We start from the raw sequence: 20,698 nt of genomic DNA, 5'->3' as shown, positions 1-20,698 counted from the left end.
AGTGTATTTGTGTGTGTGTGTGTGTGTGTTTTTAAGCCACATAATTAACCACGACCACATTTGCGTCGCCCGCTCACGGCACAAAAAATCTCACACCTTTGCTCCGATTGCAGCTCATTAAAAGTCAGATTTTCAGCAGCTCGTGTTAAAGTTTCCTTACATTTTCATAGAAACTAAATTAAACACGATCTCCCGCCGAGCTGAGATCGTGAGTTTGGCTTGATTTCAGCGCTCTGATTGTAGGTGTCGTCGTCCCGCTCTCGCTGTTACACCAGTGATTATTTGTAGAAAAAACAGCAGAGAAGTAAATGCTTCACAGAACATGAAGGTCCAGGTTTGGTTTGTTCTGTTGTGGGGGGTTTTTTTGCCTCTGGCTCCTAAAAATCCCCCTGAAACGCCCGCGAAGCATCGCCTCTGTCGACCGTTTCCCTTAATTACAAAGGTAAAACATGTCATTTGCCGTGTTAATCTCTTTTAAATGTGACCTAATGGTCGTTCGCTCGCCTTTAAACATCACGGCCGTGGCGATGGACCCGAGGACAATGAGCCCACGAGCGAAAAAAGGGCTTTAACATTTTCCAATTTGCCAAACAATAAAGATCCTGCTGATTCAGTGACTCCCTTCAATCGGCGTTTGATTGAGAGGTCTGAGTCATTGATCCGACGTCTTCCCAGAGGAGCCTTTTGTTCCTGCCGATGCCGCGGGGGGGGGAAGAGAGAACGTCATTATCCATTCTGTTTGGTCTGAAAACACAGCAGCTACTTCACTGAATTACACTTCACACACGTTCACGTTAAAAGACGGAAATCGAGCGTCTGCTACGGTGATATGATTTACATGCTCGTGACAAACGGCCCAGAACAATCAGGAGAGAAGCTCTTTGACGGGTTTGTGAAGAAGAGCTTTCAATGAAAACGGTCTCTGAGACCTGAGCCATGTTTTAATTCAAAACATGAGAACTTTAGTTTTTAAGTATTAAAGCATTAAAGTCAGAGTTTAACTTATGTTGTGAACCAATGAACAGCTTCCATCTTAAATGTCAGTAGGACGACTTTGACCTTTACCTTGGGTGACGTGGACAATCTGCTATTTTAGAATTGAGGATTATTTTTCAAAGAGAGTAATCCTAATCTCTATTTTTTTTTTTTTTAATTAATCAAGTTTTCTTTTGACCATACAATGTAGGAACATGTTGAAAAATGACGAGCAGGGTTTACCAAACCTGTAAATCACATTCTGAGATTAGAAAATGTTCAAATTCAGAGATTAGAAAATGTTCACTTTCAGAGATTAGAAAATTTTCGCATTCACATTCTGAGATTAGAAAAATATTCACATTCTGAGATTAGAAAATATTCACCTTCAGAGATTAGAACATTTTCGCATTCAAAGATTAGAAAATGTTCACATTTAGAGATTAGAAAATGTTCACATTTAGAGATTAGAAAATGTTCACATTCTGAGATTAGAAAATGTTCACATTCTGAGATTAGAAAACATTCACTTTCAGAGATTAGAAAATGTTGGTATTCTGAGATTAGAAAATGTTCACCTTCAGAGATTAGAACATTTTCGCATTCACATTCTGAGATTAGAAAATATTCACATTCTGAGATTAGAAAATGTTCACATTCACATTCAGAGATTAGAAAATATTCACATTCTGAGATTAGAAAATATTCACCTTCAGAGATTAGAAAATTTTCGCATTCAAAGATTAGAAAATATTCACATTCTGAGATTAGAAAATATTCACATTTAGAGATGAGAAAATGTTCACATTTAGAGATTAGAAGATATTTGCATTGTGAGATTAGAAAAAAATCACTTTCAGAGATTAGAAAATGTTCAAATTCAGAGATTAGAAAATTTTCACCTTTGAGATTAGAAAATGTTCACCTTCATACGTCAACACAGAAGCTGCTAAAATACAACATTAGAGGTAAAAATCACTACTTTCTCTTTCTTCTCTCACACCCTCTTTGTGTAAGACTGTGATGTTTGGGTAACTCCTCACACGTCCACAGGGGGGCGATAGAGGCTCAGGCTAATCTTTTATCAGGTGAGTCTTTTTGTTAAGAGGCGTTTTCCAGCAGCTGTGATGCCGCTGTGACAGCGAGCGTCCAGCTCTCTCGCAGCAGGACGACCCCACACACGCACTATTATGGTCTGTCAAGGCCTTATTGACAACGTGTCATGCAAACCACACTTTAAAGAAGCTAAATTATCCCCATTAAACGTCCCCGCGGCACCTGTTTGTGGCAGAAAACGACCATGGCCTCCTCCATCACCACCATCACCACCACCACCACCATCACCTGCTACAGACGGCACACGCTGTTCCACCTCAGAAGTTCACTGTGCAAAGAGTTCTTTCAGCTAAAATAGAAGAAGAAGAAGAAGAAGAAGAAGTAAAGGTTGGTGCTGTGACCGGCATCAGATGTCGAAGCTGCAAAATGAAAAACCCTGAGGGAGACTCAGACCTTTGATTTGACCCGGATTACATATTGATGGGCTTGGATAATAGAGACGAGAGCGTGCGTTCCTTCTGTCACGGCGCGGTCGATGCGTTGTTAATGAACTTTAAGGACAGGACGTTTATTTATCAATGTTTTCCCTCGTGGGCTCAGGTCGACACCAGCCACCGAAACGTTCTTTTTTTTTAAAGAAATGAAATGTTAATCGATTCCAAAGCTCTTGTGGATTCATCTTTTTATCTCTTTAACGCTTTGACTGACATCGAACCATTTTAGTGAGGCTGTTTCAGCTTGAGAGATTTGAGATTAGAACATTTTCGCATGCCGAGATTAGAAAATGATCGCATTCAGATTAGAAAATATTCACATTCTGAGATTAGAAAATGTTCACATTCTGAGATTAGAAAGTATTCACATTTAGAGATTAGAGAATATTCACATTCTGAGATTAGAAAATATTCACATTCAGAGATTAGAAAATATTCACGTTCTGAGATTAGAAAATATTCACATTCAGAGATTAGAAAATATTCACATTAAGAGATTAGAGAATATTCACATTCAGAGATTAGAAAGTATTCACATTCTGAGATTAGAACATGTTTGCATTCAGAGATTAGAAAGTATTCCAATTCCCAAGATTAGAAAATGTTGGCATTCACATTCTGAGATTAGAAAATTAATACGTCTACACAAGCTGTGTGTGTGTGTGTGTGTGTGTGTGTGTGTGTGTGTGTGTGTGTGTGTGTGTGTAATCAAGACTGTGATGTTTGGGTAGCTACTTAACCGTCCACAGGGGGCGATAGAGGCTCAAGCTAATCTCACAGCTCTTGTTAAATTTAATAACACTCTGCGACAGCTGCACTAAAAGTTAACCTTCAATCCTCATTAAAGCTGAAAGAGAAAACACAGCCTTCGTCTCCTTTTGACTGATGTATGATTAGTGAGAGTAAAAAAAAAGAATCTGACAGAAAATGAGTCGAGTGAACTCCAAACACGAGTCTGACAGATGAATAAAGACGTGTTACGCATAATATGAATAATCTGCATGTAAATTAGCTGTGAGGGATTAGACAGGTCAGTCGTATTTTTGGGTCTTTCTGAGAAAACAAGTGAAGCTTCTCGCTGGACAGAAATCAACAGGAAGTACAGGATATTAAACAATCTGCAGATGTTCCTGCTCCCTTTCATGTGGGAGGACACTGACATCTAGTGGAGGATGGGTGACATTGCGACAATGACAACATGTAAGATACCCTACATGATAAAATGAGATAAGAGTGCAGACATAAAATGTAGACTTTTTTTATCAAATGGAGGAGAAAAACATAGACAATTGGCAAAAAAATTTGGGCCAAATTTTTTTTATCATTTTTCAATTTTTTTTAATCATTTTTCCCAAAAAAAATCATTTTTCAAAAAAAATATAATTTTTCAATTTTTGTAAATCATTTTTCAAAAAAAAAATATATTTTCAAAAAAAATTAGTCATTTTTCAATTTTTTTCAATAATTTTTCAAAAAAAATTATAAGAATTGTTCAAAAAAATTATAATTGTTGAAAAAATTATTTTTTTTTGAAAAATTTAAAATTATGAAAAAAACGGGAAAAAAATCATTTTTTTTTTCATATTTTTTTGGGAAACCTGAGATTTCCCAGAAAAAATGTTTTCGAAATGTTTTTTTTTTTTTTTCTCATGTCACTTCGGGTGCTCCGTACTCATCAGCCATGGTGTTTCAAACTGAAATCTCTCCCCCAGAAGACAGAACTGTGTTGTGATTGGCCAGCCAGCGTAGAGCTTTCCCAACTGTCTTGTGATTGGCCGATACCTGGAAGTGACGTAATCAGCACAAAAAAACAGCGTTAATTGGAACTTGGAACAAAAACACACATAATAGCGACGTAAAACAGCTTATAAGTCGTCATCGTTGACAATGCTTTCGTTGAGTCTCTCAGACTTAGTGGCTTAAACTTATTCTTAACAGTGAACTGTAAACTTCTGCTCACCTCACGCCCGACGACGACCTTCAGCGCTGGAAAAACGGAAACCGCTCGGCTGAACGATGACAGAGCGCCGCGGTGATGATGAGTGGACTGTAAGAGAAGAAGAAGAGAAACTCTCCGACTCTAAAGAGACTCGAGTGGACGACTGATGAATTGAATGTTTTTATTATTATTATTATCATTATTTTCCTCTTCTTTCATGGCACACAAGGACACATTTGTCCTCAGTAATACAAAAAAAAAAATAAACAGCTAAAAACTATTTTCCTTCTGCCTAAAAAAATATATTTCATAAAATCTAACAATAAAACACTGTACAGTAGCAAAAATAAAGCGGTTTCTGACAATAAACGGAGGAACGAAGCTCCTAAAAAGACAACGTTTTCCTTCGAGGCAGAGATTCCTTCATCAAAGTGCTTAAATAATCCCTAACTTCTAAAAAAACGGATAAACTCTGCAAGTGTAATAATGTCTCCACATGTATTAATATACATATATATACATATATATATATATATATTTGTACAAAGACATATTGTTATTCTCTTCACACAAGGAAGAAACAGAGACGCTTTTAAATTGTCCCACAGACGAGAACGAATGCAGTGAACGTTTGACACTGTGGTGAAAACAAATGATTCAGAAATACTGGTGGAGTCTTCCTCTTCCTCCTCCTCTTCCTCCTCCTCCTCTTCCTCCTCTTCCTCCTCCTCCTCTGTGCGTCAAGTATAAATGTGAGGAACTTCAGTCTTCAGTCAGTCCTCGGACAATCCCGCGTCCTGCATCAGGAATTCTTTGAAGCCTGCAAAGATTCACTCCTGTAATTATAGTTTTTTTTATAGTTTGTTTGTCCACCTCCCGTCTCTCTCTCTCTCTCTCTCTCTCTCTCTCAGTGTCTCTCTCTCAGTGTCTCTCTGTCGTCTTCTTCTGGGGCTCAGTGAGTGTTTGGATAATCACAGTCATCACAGGAGATGAACGTTGGTCACTCCTCGCTCTCCTCTGACAGCGTTCGTCTGTGGAGCTCGTTCTGGACGACGTCGCTGCTGGAGCCCGAGGAGATGCCGCTGTCTGCAAACACTGAGCCTGAAAAACACACACACACACATATATAAATATATATGGTAACGCTTTCTTTTACAGTCCCCTAATTACCAGGTATTTACCTGGTAAATTCATGGTAACACCAAAGTGTTACTAGGTAATTACCAATGGTAATAAGAAAGTAAATACAGTGAAACTGTTGCCAAAATACTGGGCATTTACCTGGTAACTATATAGTTAATTGTAGCGTGTTATTACTGCTGTTAATAAGAAGGTATGTACAGCTAAACTATGGCAAAACTATGGTAAATGTAAGTGTATTATTGGGTTATAAACTGGTAATAAGCAGGTACCCACAGTCCCCTAATTACTAGCTATTTACCCAAGGGGTAATCTAACAAACCTAACCCTAAAAATGTGTGTAATTACATGGAAACAAGCTTGGCTTTCTTTTACAGTACAGTTTTACTTTACTTACCGAGTACATTACCGTGCATTACCCAGTATTTTGGCAACGGTTTCACTGTATTTACTTATCTTATTACCCTTGGTAATTACCGAGCAACACTTTAGTGTTACCATGAATTTACCAGCTAAATACCAGGTAATTAGGGGACTGTAAAAGAAAGCGTTACCATATATATATATACATATATATATATATACCAGGGTATAGGGTCTCTACCAGGTTTCAACAAGTCAAATTTAAGACTTTTTAAGACTTTTTTAAAGACCACAATGAAGACAATTTAAGACCCATTTCAAATACATACTGGCAAAAAAGTACAAAAGACATGAAGGAGAATCGGAGCCACAAATCTTTGAAATTCGGCTCAGCTGTGGGCTTTCGTTAAGTTTTCTCCGCTGCTATGCTAAGCTAAGCTGTAACACACCGCGGCGCGCGCATAGGAATTTTGGACATAAGACCTATTTTCCAACTCAGCCGGTGTGTTGGAGACGTCTGGAAACGTTTTCAAGAAATTTCATTCAGTTCTTCTTGTTGCCAAGTTCGCTGATGCTATGGCTAGCGCAAGTCAATGGTACAAGTTAGCATGGCATTAGAAACACTCATACCGACTCCACAGTGCACCCGAGGCAAATCGATTGTAACGGCAGACTATCGACGTACATATCTGTGTTGATAGAATGTTTGAAATAAAACCAACCTTGCAATTTGAAGGATTTTATGTCTCAGCAGCAGCAGCAGCAGCAGCAGCAGCGCGTCATACTTCCTGTTAGGCTACGGCAGCGGCGGACTGATTCCGCTGCTGCTGAGAAAGTAGTCCCTCAAAAATGGATGATTCATGCGATGCGAGGTTGTTTCAAATGTTTTTCTATCAACACAGACATGTACGTCTGTAATAGTCTAGTGATTTCATTGACTTGCCTCGGGTGCACAGTGGAGTCGGTATGAGTGTTTCTAACGCCATGCTAACTTGTACCATTGACTTGCGCTAGCCATAGCACCAGCGAACGGGGTCGTACCTATGTTCCCCGGGTCCTCTGCGCCCCGATTTTCCCAAAAAAGGTCCTATGTTCCCCACTTTGTGGAAGCCTGGGTGTGGAGCTCCAGGGTAAAGGGTTAGGGTTAGGGTAAGGGTGAGGGTCCTTTGTTCCCCGGGTCCTTTTGGGTAAACAGCGGGGAACATAGGACCCTTTTTTAGAGAAAGGGTCCTATGTTCCCTGGTCACATACAAAGCGGGGAACATAGGACCCGGGGAACATAGGACCCAGGGAACATAGGACCCAGGGAACATAGGACCCGGGGAACACAGGACCCGGGGAACATAGGACCCAGGGAACATAGGACCCGGGGAACATAGGACCCGGGGAACATAGGAATTTCGAACTGTCCCTTAAATCAGAGTTTCTTTAATTGATGGCAGGTCTGAATCCAAGAAGTCTGAACGCTGAAATTAAACCAAAAGGTGCTTCAACAAAGTATTAGTTTGAGGGTGTGCAGCCAGCCATTTCCCCCCCCCCCTATTGTTTGTCAGTTAAATTGTCCCATTAAAGGTGTGTGTGTGTGTGTGTGTGTGTGTGTATCATGTGCAAACATACCATTAGAGTCGGTGGTGACGGAGGAGCTTCGAGAGGTGGAGAAAGCAGCTGAGGTGATCCCCGTGTTCAGAGACACGTTCCTGTGGTTTTGCGTGGCCGTTCGACTCCAGTCTGCAAAAGAACATCGATGAAGATGTGACACAGAGTTCAAAAACAGACACAATACACACATTTTCATGATGGTTTTTTTTAGTTGAATTCTTATTTGTTTATTCACCAATTTAAAATATAAAAAAATAAGGAAAAAGGTTCTGACCTGAGTTTTCGGCCAATCGCAGCCTCCCACAGCAGAGGTAAGTCCTCCACTGCCTGCGCACCGCCTCCTTCATAGCGCAGTGGAAGACGAAGATCAGGAAACCTGCGCACGACAAATAAAAAATTACTATAAACACACGTCATGTGATAACGGACATGGAGTCATTTTTCAGATTCAAACCTTGAAAAGAGTTGAAGATGGTGAAGAGGTAGACGAAGGCGATGTAGACGGGGCCCCAGGCGAAGAGGGCGAAGCCCCACGTGAGGCCGAGCAGCACCACGAGGCCGGTGACGCTGCGCACGTCGGCCAGCAGACCCCTGTTGGCCGCCTGGTTGTGAGGGTTCTGCCTCTTGACCCGGTGCAGCTGCACCATGACGACCACGAAGACCACGAAGCACAGGACGAAGATCAGGAGGAAGTACGCCACCACGCCCACGTAGAAGGCGATGTCGTTACGCAGCCAGCAGCTGCAGGAGCAGAAACGGGACAATATTGAAATATTAAAAAGATACTTTTCGACTTAACTAGACGATACAATGTGTTATGATACTATGAGATATGTATATGAAATGATACGATGCATATGTACTTATGCCACGATACAAAACAATTATATACTACAAAACAGGATGATACTATGCATATCTATCATTATGATACTATACGATACTTAGCATTATGCTATAATACAAAATGATACAATATGTAATTATATAATACAAGACAGGAGGATACTATGCATATCTATAATATTATGATACTATACTTAGCATTATGCTATGATACAAAATGATACAATATGTAATTATATAATACAAGACAGGACGATACTATGCATAGGTATCATATTATGATATTATACGATACTTAGCATTATGCTACGTTACAAAATGATACAATATGTAATTATATAATACAAGACAGGAAGATACTATGCATAACTATCATTATGATATTATAGGATACTAAGCATTCTGCTACAATACAAAATGATACAATATGTAATTATATAATACAAGACAGGACGATACTATGCATATCTATCATATTATGATGCTATACGATACTTAGCATTATGCTACGATACAAAATGATACAATATGTAATTATATAATACAAGACCGGACGATACTATGCATATCTATCATATTATGATGCTATACGATACTTAGCATTATGCTACAATACAAAATGATACAATATCTAATTATATAATACAAGACAGGATGATACTATGATGCTATACGATACTGAGCATTATGCTACGATACAATGCGAGGCGACAGAACACGATACGTAGCCATACAACAGGATATGATATAAAATGATACAAAACAATACGTAACATGAGGACAAAATTTGATATGATGTGATAGTTAGTCAAATGAAATAATCTACAACAAAATCAAATGGTATTAATGTGTTATTATTTGTTTTCAGTTGAGGCCAAGTTATGAGGAAATTCTGTGGAACTCAAATTTGCCACCGTTTTCACCTTAGGGGGCGCTATAGAGCCATTAAGCAATGGGAACTATGCCAATATCACACTTTCGCCACACCTGACCTCCATGCCAAGTTTAAAGAGTCTTTATGCACGTTAACCCCCTCAAAAATGACCGCAATGGTTCCTACCATTTTGGCCCAAGCCATTCGAGACTTGGGCCTTGATTAAATAAAATGAATGGCCTTATAGTTATCTAGTGTCAAATGTGCAATGATATACATCAATAATGTACATGAACATAAAATCTGTATTCACATAATCGTAAATAAGATGGAAATGTCCCTTACAAGTCATCTGTAGTGCCATCCGTGTATCGTCCATATGTGACCACGCCGTAGTTGTCTTTATTCACGGCTATTATGATGATCACGATGATGAGAGGAATCCCTGTAAACAGCAGCAGATCACGTCACAACAGACACACAACAAACAAACCAGACATCATCATTGATTTAAACAGTCACCGAGGTTTTAAAAAGCACTGACCCCAGCCCATCAGCGAGAACTTGAGCATGTATCTGCTCATGTACGGCGTGAAGACCTGCACGATGGTCAGGTACATGTGCACCGCCTCCAGGCCGGTCCACGTGAACGACGTCAACAGGAAGTAGTGCAGGAAGAAGGCGGTGCTTATGCACAGGCCGACCGCCGGGTACAGCGCCAGCCAGCCGTCCAGTAAGAAGACCAGGTTGAGGAGCAGGTGGGACGTGCAGAGCTGGACCAGGATCTTGGACGGAATGTCCCGGAGCAATTTACTGCCAAGGAAATTTTTTTGAAATTTTAGCACTATTATCGTTTTTTTCTGTGATGACGGAAATCACGGAGCCCCCGAAGTGACATGAGAAAAAAAAATAAAAATTACGATAAAAAATTTTTTTTGGAAATCTCAAGTTTTAAAGTTGAGATCTCGAGTTTCCAAGAAATTATGAAAAATGAAGAAATATATTTTTTTTTTTTCATCATTTTTTTGGAAATTCGAGATCTCGACTTTGAAACTTGAGATTTTTTTTTTTTTTTTTTATCGTAATTTTTTTTTTTTTTTCCAAAAAAAAGTTTTGGAGTTTCCAAATTTAATATTCAAAAAAATTGAAAATCTTTTTTTTTTTAAGTCGAGATCTCGAGTTTCCAAAAAATGATTAAAAAAAAGATTTTTTTTTTATTTTTTTTTTGGAAAGTCGAGATCTCGCCTTTGAAACTGGAAAAACAGACAAAAAAAAAAATTTGTTTGTTTTTTTCATCATTTCTTGGAAACTCGAGATCTCGACTTTAAAACTTGAGATCTAAAAGAAATATTAAAAAAAAAATTTTTTTAATTTTTTATATTTTTGGGAAACAAAATGATGAAAAAAAAAATTTTGTGGATAGTCGAGATCTCGCATTTGAAACTTGAGAACTCGACTTCGAAACTCGAGATTTCAAATTATTCTTTTTTTTTCGTCATTTTTTTTTTTTTTCTCATGTCACGCTCCGTAAAAAAGTAAATGTTTCTTACTCGAATAAAAGGTACGTCAGCAAAGTGAAGGCGAGGAAAATGGCGGAGATCCCACAGCCGATGTAGGTGATGAAAGTGAGGATTTGTGCGTGCTCGCGGCTAAGGATTCCTTCTCTGGGTAAATCCTGTGTTTTGTTTGAAGACACAAATATATTTCACCATTTCAGTTTATTCAATAAACAACTTTGTGACTGCGTTTCGAGCGGGTAAATAAAATAAAAAACCATCACTGACCAGCAATATTGCAAATGAAGTCAGATGGTTGCAGCTGCAGATTGTTTCCTCCGCTGTGGCGTTGACAACAAAGCACCCGGCGGTGCTCCAGCCTCCTTTACCTTCACCTAAACAACGAAAAAATCTCAAAACATGAGACATTCATCCGTGAGGCGAAACTCTGCGTTTAAGCGACTTCACGTGTCGCAGACTCACCGTTCAGAGAGACGTCCCAAAACACGCAGGACGCCGAGCGGTTTTCCTGGAAAACAAAAAGTAAGGGTTTATTTTCAAATGGAACGGAAGAAAATATATTTATACGATATATACAACAGTCATTTTGGCCCGTAAGCGCAAGCTCACCGGTACTGGGTCGATGTTCCGGATGGTAAACTGAACGTCCTCAGACAAGTTGCTTATGGACAAATTGGCGACACTGGAGCCCAGAACTGCACTGACGAGCGTTGTGTTGTCCAGGGATTCATCCTGCAACGTGAATATATACATTTTGGAAGGAAATAACCGATATTTGCGACAATAATGCACATCATTTTTCACCTTGCATGTAATAATGCAATGTACATACATCAATACAAACAAAGCTCAGTAACGAAACTTGCGAAATGCCAAAAAATACGCCAAATCCAAGATGGCGGACTTCCTGTTGCTTTGAGGTCATGGTGTCAAGTGGATTTTTTGTTCGTCTCGGGCCGGGCAATATACCCACCGAATTTCAAGAACTTCGGCGCAACTAAATTTCTGCACGCTCCATAGGGACCTGACCTGTGGGGGGCGCTACTGAGCCATTTCGCGTTGGTTTTCCACAAGTACATTATTTTATCTAATTTTTGCTGCTGAGACAAAAGACCTTCTTAAATCCAAAGGAAGGAGTGCATTCATGGAACATCACCACCTTTTTTTCCCTCAGCATGTTAATTCTGTTTCTGTCAACAACATAGATACAGCAAAGCAGGACTCTTCTTTCAAATAAAAGACCTGTAAAATGGTTCTTGCAAAGTTCTCAAGTCAACCAAGATGATTGAATCTTCTCGAATACCACATCAGTGTTCAGGAAAGCTTTAGAAAAGCGCATTTTCTGCAATTCAACAGGAATCCTGTACCTGGAACAGGGTATTTTTGGTGTAGAAGGTGAACTGGACCCTGCTGGCCTCCTTTTGCTGCTCAGGACTAAGACCTGAGGTGAGGGTCGCCGGCAAGACCACGGAGCCCAGAGCAGGAGAATCGGACCTCTTGAACCGGGTCCTGCTGACGTCGCGGATCTGTAAAAACCAAAAAATGTTAGCAAACGTTAGCTAGGTAAGGCGTTTATATTTGAGCCTTAATTAAACCTTCTGTACTACCTGGACGTTATCGGTGTTGAAGATGTCCACAGACGTTCCCGGGAAATTGGTGCCGTCCACCGTCATGACAGCCAGAACCAGTGAATCTGCAGAGAGGACCGCTCTGTCTCCAGATGCTCGGACTCCAGACACAACCAGCTTTAGCCCCACAATATCCACTATTTGAATTAGTCTGTCAACAGGAAACAGTAAAAAAAAACAAAAAAAAACTCTCAGTTGTATGAATATAATGTATGTGAAATGGACTTGGTGGTTGCCCTGAGAGCTTTACCTGTCAGCAGAAGAAGAAACAACTGCTGAGTCTACTTCCAGGAGGTTGCTGATAATGCCGATGACCTTTTGTCCCACTGACTGAGAGATAGTGGGGCCTTCGATGAGCTTCTCCAACTCCCCGACCAAATCCCTCACCTGGAACAACCAGTTTGATTTCAGACTGTACCTCCAAAAATGTCACGTTTACAATTCAAAAGAAACACTATAACGCAGGGGTTCTCAAAGTTTTGATACCTGAGGGCCAATTTAGGAACCCAACGTTGGACTGAGGGCCGCCAAAGGAAAAAAAAACCCATTTGTAATCATTTTAATGACCAGATTGCAATTCTACAGTTTAGCGTTAAGTAATATAAGCGCTAATATAATGTAATTTAAGCGTTAATATAATAACGCTTTATAATTTACTGGGTAATTACCCAGTATTTTGGCCATTGTTCTTACCTTCTAATTACAGGTTAATACCATATATTTACTGGCTAAATAGCTAGTAATTGGGGGGCTGTAGCTACCTGCTTATTACCAGCTTATAACCCAATAATACACTAAAATTCACCATATAGAAACCAGGTAAATACCCAGTATTTTTGTTTACACGTATTGGTCTGTATCCAGTAATGTCCAATAAACATTTAACAAGCTTAGTCGCTCCTGGATTAAAACTATCAACTGTAATTCACTGCGGGGCCACCAGAAATGTTTCTGTGGGGCGCCATTGGCCCCCGGGCCGCACTTTGAGAACCAATGCTCTAACGAATGCGATGAAGGAAATTGGCGGCGCTTTACCCGAGAGGTGGTCAGCTGCGACGCGTCCTGCGTTTCGTCCAGCAGCTCATTTGCTAGCGTTTCGCGCTCCGCTTGGGATAAAGTTGTCTGTGCAACGGTTGTGAGAGTAGTTCCTGTGCCTTGGAAAGAGAAATAAATCACGACTGAACACTGAACGTGCCGTTCAAACGGTCATCTCTGTACGTTCTCCTCAAAGATTATTGAGAAAACTAAGAAGAATCCTGAAATATAACCCTTTACATACCTGTCACTGTTGTTGCTGTGGTTTTTGTAGTGGTGGCAGACGTTGTGGTTGTCTCAGAAGATGTGGTTGTAGTTGTCCCGGTGGTGGAAGCAGCGGTTGTTGTAGAAGAAGTTGTGGATACCTCAGAAGATGGGGTCGTAGTTGTCCCGGTGGTGGAAGCAGCGGTTGTTGTAGGAGTTGTGGACGCCTCAGGAGACCCGGTTGAGGTTGTCCCGGTTGTGGTATTAGTGGTTGTCCCGGTTGTTGTAGACGTTGCGGACACCTCAGCAGTCGTGGCGTTAGTATCAGTAGTAGTTGTAATAGTGGTGGTTGCGGTTGTAGTTATGTTCTCGAGAGAAGCATTAGAGGCTGTCGTTGTAAAATTAATAAAAATCGGGTTTGTTGTCGTGAGAGTGGAGTTGGTGGTGGATCTGCTCGCTCCTGACGTAGTGTGATTTGTGGTTTGGTTGTTGAGCGGGGCTGTTGTGGGTTTTGTGTGTGTCGTTGCGTTGGTTACGGTTACGTTGACCCAAGAGGCGGTAGACACAGTTGTGTTTTTGTAAAGAGCTGTTGTGTTCTGTTGTGTTATCGTGGTGGGCACGACAGCGACTGTAGTTGTCACATTCTCAACCGTTGTGTGGTTGGTAGACACTGTAGTTAGATTGTTCAGTGTTGTGTAATTGGCGGAGGCTGTTGTGTAATTTTTGGTGGCCGTGGTGTAATTGTGTGTGACTGTAGTTGCGTTGTTCCCTGTTGTGTAATTAGTGGAGGCTGTTGTGTGATTGTTAGAGGCTGTTATTACAATGTGTCGTGTTGTGTTCCTGATGGAGGCTGTTGTGTAATTGCTGATGGCTGCAGTTGTGTTGTTCTCTGTCGTGTAAGTGAGAGAAGCTGTTGTGTAATTATTTGTGACTGTTGTGTAATTATTTGTGACTGTTGTGTAATTATTTGTGACTGTTGTGTTCCTGTTGGCGGCCGCAGTTACATTGTTCCCTCGAGTGTAATTGGCTGAAGCTGTGAAATTGTTGGCAGCTGTAATAACATTGTTCTCTGTTGTGTAATTAGGAGAAGATGTTGTGTAACTGTTGGTCATTGTAGTTGTGTTGTCTGCTGTGTAATTAGGCGAGGCTGTTGTAGAATTGTTGGTGGCAGCAGTTGTGTAATTGGTAGAGGCTGTTGTGTGATTGTTAAAGGCTGTTATTACAATTTGTCTTGTTGTGTTGCTGTTGGGGGCTGTTGTGTAATTGCTGATGGCTACAGTTGTGTTGTTCTCTGTCGTGTAAGCGGGAGAAGCTGTTGTGTAATTATTTGTGACTGTTGTGTTATTATTTGTGACTGTTGTGTTCCTGTTGGCGGCCGCAGTTACATTGTTCACTCGAGTGTAATTGGCTGAAGCTGTGACATTGTTGGCAGCTGTAATAACATTGTTCTCTGTTGTGTAATTGGGAGAAGCTGTGTAACTGTTGGTCATTGTAGTTGTGTTGTCTGTTGTGTAATTGGGTGAGGATGTTGTGACATTGTTGGCAGCTGTAGTTACATTGTTGTTTGGCATGAAATTGGTAGATGTTGTGGTGAAATTGTTGGTCAGTGCAGTTGTTGCGTAATTATTTGTGACTGTTGTGTTACTGGTGGTGGCTGCAGTTACATTGTTCCCTCTCGTGTTATTGGGTAAAGCTGTGAAATTGTTGGCAGCTGTAGTAACATTGTTCTCTGTTGTGTAACTAGGAGATGCTGTTGTGTAATTGTTGGTGGCTGCAGTTGTGTTGTTCCCTGTTGTGAAAACGGGAGAGGTTGTTGTGTTGTTCCCTGTTGTGTGATCAGGAGTAATTAATGTTGTGGAATTGTTGGTGGTATCAGTTGTGTTGTTCCCTGTTGTGTAACTAGGAGATGCTGTTGTGTAATTGTTGGTGGCTGCAGTTGTGTTGTTCCCTGTTGTGAAAACGGGAGAGGTTGTTGTGTTGTTCCCTGTTGTGTGATCAGGAGTAATTAATGTTGTGGAATTGTTGGTGGTATCAGTTGTGTTGTTCCCTGTTGTGTAATTAGGAGAGGTTGTTGTGGAATTGCTATTTGCTGCAGTTGTGTTGTTCCCTGTTGTGTAATTGGGAGAGGCTGTTGTGGAATTGTTGGTGGCTGCAGTAGTCATATTGTTGATTGTTATGTAATTGGTAGATGTTGTGGTGTAATTTGTAGTGGCTGTAGTTACATTGTTCCCTGTTGTGTAACTAGGAGATGCTGTTGTGTAATTGTTGGTGGTAGCAGTTGTGTTGTTCCCTGTTGTGTAACTAGGAGAGGTTGTTGTGGAATTGTTGGTGGCTGCAGTTGTGTTGTTGCCTGTTGTGTAATTGGGAGAGGCTGTTGTTGAATTGTTGGTGGCTGTTGTTGTGTTGTTCCCTGTTGTGTAATTGGGAGAAGATGTTGTGTAATTGTTGGTGGCTGCAGTTGTGTTGTTCCCTGTTGTGTAACTAAGAGAGGTTGTTGTGGAATTGTTGGTGGCTGCAGTTGTGTTGTTCCCTGTTGTGTGACTAGGAGAGGTTGTTGTGGAATTGTTGGTGGCTGCAGTTGTGTTGTTGCCTGTTGTGTAATTGGGAGAGGCTGTTGTGGAATTGTTGGTGGCAGCAGTTGTGTTGTTTCCTGTTGTGTAAATGGGAAAGGCTGTTGTGGAATTGTTGGTGGCAGCAGTTGTGTTGTTGCCTGTTGTGTAATAAGGAGAGGCTGTTGTGGAATTGTTGGTGTCTGCAGTTGTGTTGTTCCCTGTTGTGTAATTGGGAAAGGCTGGTGTGGAATTGTTGGTGGCTGAAGTTGTGTTGTTGCCTGTTGTGTAATTGGGAGAGGCTGTTGTGAAATTGTTGGTGGCTGAAGTTGTGTTGTTCCCTGTTGTGTAACTAGGAGATGAAGTTGTGTAATTGTTGGTGGTAGCAGTTGTGTTGTTCCCTGTTGTGTAATTAGGAGAGGTTGTTGTGGAATTGCTATTTGCTGCAGTTGTGTTGTTCCCTGTTGTGTAATTGGGAGAGGCTGTTGTGGAATTGTTGGTGGCTGCAGTTGTGTTGTTTCCTGTTGAGTAAATGGGAGATGAAGTTGTGTAATTGTTGGTGGTAGCAGTTGTGTTGTTCCCTGTTGTGTAATTAGGAGAGGTTGTTGTGGAATTGCTATTTGCTGCAGTTGTGTTGTTCCCTGTTGTGTAATTGGGAGAGGCTGTTGTGGAATTGTTGGTGGCTGAAGTTGTGTTGTTCCCTGTTGTGTAACTAGGAGATGAAGTTGTGTAATTGTTGGTGGTAGCAGTTGTGTTGTTCCCTGTTGTGTAATTAGGAGAGGTTGTTGTGGAATTGCTATTTGCTGCAGTTGTGTTGTTCCCTGTTGTGTAATTGGGAGAGGCGGTTGTGGAATTGTTGGTGGCTGCAGTAGTCATATTGTTGATTGTTATGTAATTGGTAGATGTTGTGGTGTAATTTGTAGTGGCTGTAGTTACATTGTTCCCTGTTGTGTAACTAGGAGATGAAGTTGTGTAATTGTTGGTGGTAGCAGTTGTGTTGTTCCCTGTTGTGTAATTAGGAGAGGTTGTTGTGGAATTGCTAGTTGCTCCAGTTGTGTTGTTCCCTGTTGTGTAATTAGGAGAGGCTGTTGTTGAATTGTTGGTGGCTGTTGTGTAATTGGGAGAAGATGTTGTGTAATTGTTGGTGGCTGCAGTTGTGTTGTTCCCTGTTGTGTAACTAAGAGAGGCTGTTGTGGAATCGTTGGTGGCTGCAGTAGTCATATTGTTGATTGTTATGTAATTGGTAGATGTTGTGGTGTAATTTGTAGTGGCTGTAGTTACATTGTTCCCTGTTGTGTAACTAGGAGATGCTGTTGTGTAATTGTTGGTGGTAGCAGTTGTGTTGTTCCCTGTTGTGTAATTAGGCGAGGCTGTTGTGGAATTGTTGGTGGCTGAAGTTGTGTTGTTGCCTGTTGTGTAATTGGGAGAATATGTTGTGTAATTGTTGGTGGCTCCAGTTGTGTTTTTTCCTGTTGTGTAACTAGGAGAGGTTGTTGTGGAATTGTTGGTGGCTGCAGTTGTGTTGTTGCCTGTTGTGTAATTGGGAGAGGCTGTTGTGGAATTGTTGGTGGCTGTTGTTGTATTGTTCCCTGTTGTGTGATTAGGGGAGATTGTTGTAGAATTGTTGGTGGTAGAAGTTGTGTTGTTGCCTGTTGTGTAATTGGGAGAGGCTGTTGTGGAATTGTTGGTGGCTGCAGTTGTGTAATTAAGAGAGGCTGTTGTGGGACTGTTGGTGGCTGCAGTTGTGTTGTTCCCGGTTGTGTAATTAAGAGAGGCTGTTGTGGAACTGTTGAAGGCTGCAGTTGTGTTGTTCCCTGTTGTGTAACTAGGAGAGGTTGTTGTGGAATTGTTGGTGGCTCCAGTTGTGTTGTTCCCTGTTGTGTATCTAGGAGAGGTTGTTGTGGAATTGTTGGTGGCTCCAGTTGTGTTGTTCCCTGTTGTGTAATTGGGAGAGGCTGTTGTGGAACTGTTGAAGGCTGCAGTTGTGTTGTTCCCTGTTGTGTAATTGGGAGAGGTTGTTGTGGAATTGTTGGTGGCTCCAGTTGTGTTGTTCCCTGTTGTGTATCTAGGAGAGGTTGTTGTGGAATTGTTGGTGGCTCCAGTTGTGTTGTTCCCTGTTGTGTAACTAGGAGAGGTTGTTGTGGAATTGTTGGTGGCTGCAGTTGTGTTGTTCCCCGTTGTGTAATTGGGTGAGGATGTTGTGGAATTGTTGGTGGCTGCTGTTGTGAGGTTTCCTGTTGTGTAATTGGGAGAGGCTGTCGTGTGAATGGATGTGGCTGCAGTTGTGTTGTTTCCTGTTGTGTAATTGGGAGAGGCTGTTGTGGAATTGTTGGTGGTTGCAGTTGTGTTGTTCCCTGTTGTGTTATTGGGAGAGGATGTTGTGGTATTGTTTGTGGCAGCAGTTGTGTTGTTCCCTGTTGTGTAATTGGGAGAGGCTGTTGTTGGACTGTTGGTGGCTCCAGTTGTGTTGCTAATTGTTGTGTATATAGGAGTGGCTGTTGTGGAATAGTTGGTGGCTGCAGTTGTGTTGTTCCCCGTTGTGTAATTGGGAGAGGTTGTTGTGGAATTGTTGGTGCCTGAAGTTGTGTTGTTCCCAGTTGTGTAATTAGGAGAGGCTGTTGTGGAACTGTTGAAGGCTGCAGTTGTGTTGTTCCCTGTTGTGTAACTAGGAGAGGTTGTTGTGGAATTGTTGGTGGCTGCAGTTGTGTTGTTGCCTGTTGTGTAATTGGGAGAGGCTGTTGTGGGACTGTTGGTGGCTGCAGTTGTGTTGTTCATTGTTGTGTATATAGGAGTGGCTGTTGTGGAATAGTTGGTGGCTGCAGTTGTGTTGTTCCCCGTTGTGTAATTGGGAGAGGTTGTTGTGGAATTGTTGGTGGCTGAAGTTGTGTTGTTCCCGGTTGTGTAATTAGGAGAGGCTGTTGTGGAACTGTTGAAGGCTGCAGTTGTGTTGTTCCCTGTTGTGTAACTAGGAGAGGTTGTTGTGGAATTGTTGGTGGCTGCAGTTGTGTTGTTGCCTGTTGTGTAATTGGGAGAGGCTGTTGTGGGACTGTTGGTGGCTGCAGTTGTGTTGTTCCCGGTTGTGTAATTATGAGAGGCTGTTGTGGGACTGTTGAAGGCTGCAGTTGTGTTGTTCCCGGTTGTGTAATTAGGAGAGGCTGTTGTGGAACTGTTGAAGGCTGCAGTTGTGTTGTTCCCTGTTGTGTAACTAGGAGAGGTTGTTGTGGAATTGTTGGTGGCTGCAGTTGTGTTGTTCCCCGTTGTGTAATTGGGAGAAGATGTTGTGGAATTGTTGGTGGCTGCAGTTGTGTTGTTGCCTGTTGTGTAATTGGGAGAGGCTGTTGTGGGACTGTTGGTGGCTGCAGTTGTGTTGTTCCCGGTTGTGTAATTAGGAGAGGCTGTTGTGGGACTGTTGAAGGCTGCAGTTGTGTTGTTCCCAGTTGTGTAATTAGGAGAGGCTGTTGTGGAACTGTTGAAGGCTGCAGTTGTGTTGTTCCGTGTTGTGTATCTAGGAGAGGTTGTTGTGGAATTGTTGGTGGCTGCAGTTGTGTTGTTCCCCGTTGTGTAATTGGGAGAGGATGTTGTGGAATTGTTGGTGGCTGCAGTTGTGTTGGTCCCTGTTGTGTAACTAGGAGAGGTTGTGGAATTGTTGGTGGCTGCAGTTGTGTTGTTCCCCGTTGTGTAATTTGGAGAGGTTGTTGTGGAATTGTTGGTGGCTCCAGTTGTGTTGTTCATTGTTGTGTAAATGGTAGTGGCTGTTGTGAAATTGTTGGTGGCTGCTGTTGTGTTGTTCCCTGTTGTGTAACTAGGAGAGGTTGTGGAGTTGTTGGTCGCTGCAGTTGTGTTGTTCCTTGTTGTGTCATTGGGAGTGGCTGTTGTGGGACTGTTGGTGGCTACAGATGTGTTGTTCCCTGTTGTGTAATAAGAAGAGGCTGTTGTGTAATTGTTGGTGGCAGCAGTTGTGTTGTTCCCTGTTGTGTAATTGGGAGAGGCTGTTGTGGAATTGTTGGTGTCTCCAGTTGTGTTGTTCCCTGTTGTGTAATAAGAAGAGGCTGTTGTGTAATTGTTGGTGGCTGCTGTTGTGTTGTTCCCTGTTGTGTAATTGGGAGAGGATGTTGTTTGACTGTTGGTTGCTGCAGTTGTGTTGTTTATTGTTGTGTACATAGGAGTGGCTGTTGTCGAATTGTTGGTGGCTGCAGTTGTGTTGTTTCCTGTTGTGTAACTAGGAGAGGTTGTGGAATGGTTGGTGGCTGCAGTTGTGTTGTTCCCCGTTGTGTAATTGGGAGAAGTTGTTGTGGAATTGTTGGTGGCTGCAGTTATGTTGTTCCCAGTTGTGTAATTTGGAGAGGCTGTTGTTGGACTTCTGGTGGCTCCAGTTGTGTTGTTCATTGTTGTGTAATTGGGAGTGGCTGTTGTGGAATTGTTGGTGGCTGCTGTTGTGTTGTTCCCTGTTGTGTAACTAGGAGAGGTTGTGGAGTTGTT

At 41.6% G+C, this 20,698-nt stretch overlaps 1 protein-coding gene across 1 annotated transcript in view; it reads right to left on the bottom strand.

Moving 5' to 3' along the window:
* Positions 1-5,464: 5,464 nt before the first annotated feature.
* adgrg2a (adhesion G protein-coupled receptor G2a) overlaps positions 5,465-20,698 on the bottom strand; it is a gene marked incomplete at both ends in the record, with an annotated part of 38,105 nt that continues 22,871 nt past the window's right edge. Inside the window, 13 exons of the mRNA XM_083901473.1 lie at positions 5,465-5,565; positions 7,585-7,695; positions 7,841-7,942; positions 8,021-8,307; positions 9,632-9,731; positions 9,831-10,099; positions 10,837-10,961; positions 11,071-11,177; positions 11,266-11,311; positions 11,413-11,535; positions 12,171-12,329; positions 12,411-12,582; positions 12,682-12,818. Coding sequence (XP_083757599.1) covers positions 5,465-5,565; positions 7,585-7,695; positions 7,841-7,942; positions 8,021-8,307; positions 9,632-9,731; positions 9,831-10,099; positions 10,837-10,961; positions 11,071-11,177; positions 11,266-11,311; positions 11,413-11,535; positions 12,171-12,329; positions 12,411-12,582; positions 12,682-12,818 — 1,839 coding nt within the window. The remainder of the gene's footprint in view (positions 5,566-7,584; positions 7,696-7,840; positions 7,943-8,020; positions 8,308-9,631; positions 9,732-9,830; positions 10,100-10,836; positions 10,962-11,070; positions 11,178-11,265; positions 11,312-11,412; positions 11,536-12,170; positions 12,330-12,410; positions 12,583-12,681; positions 12,819-20,698) is intronic.

Source organism: Microchirus variegatus, assembly GCF_963457635.1.
Source record: "Microchirus variegatus genome assembly, chromosome: 15".
NCBI lineage: Eukaryota > Metazoa > Chordata > Actinopteri > Pleuronectiformes > Soleidae > Microchirus > Microchirus variegatus.
The sequence above is the reverse complement of the archived record's forward strand: the minus strand, read 5'-3'. Positions and strand labels throughout refer to the sequence as shown.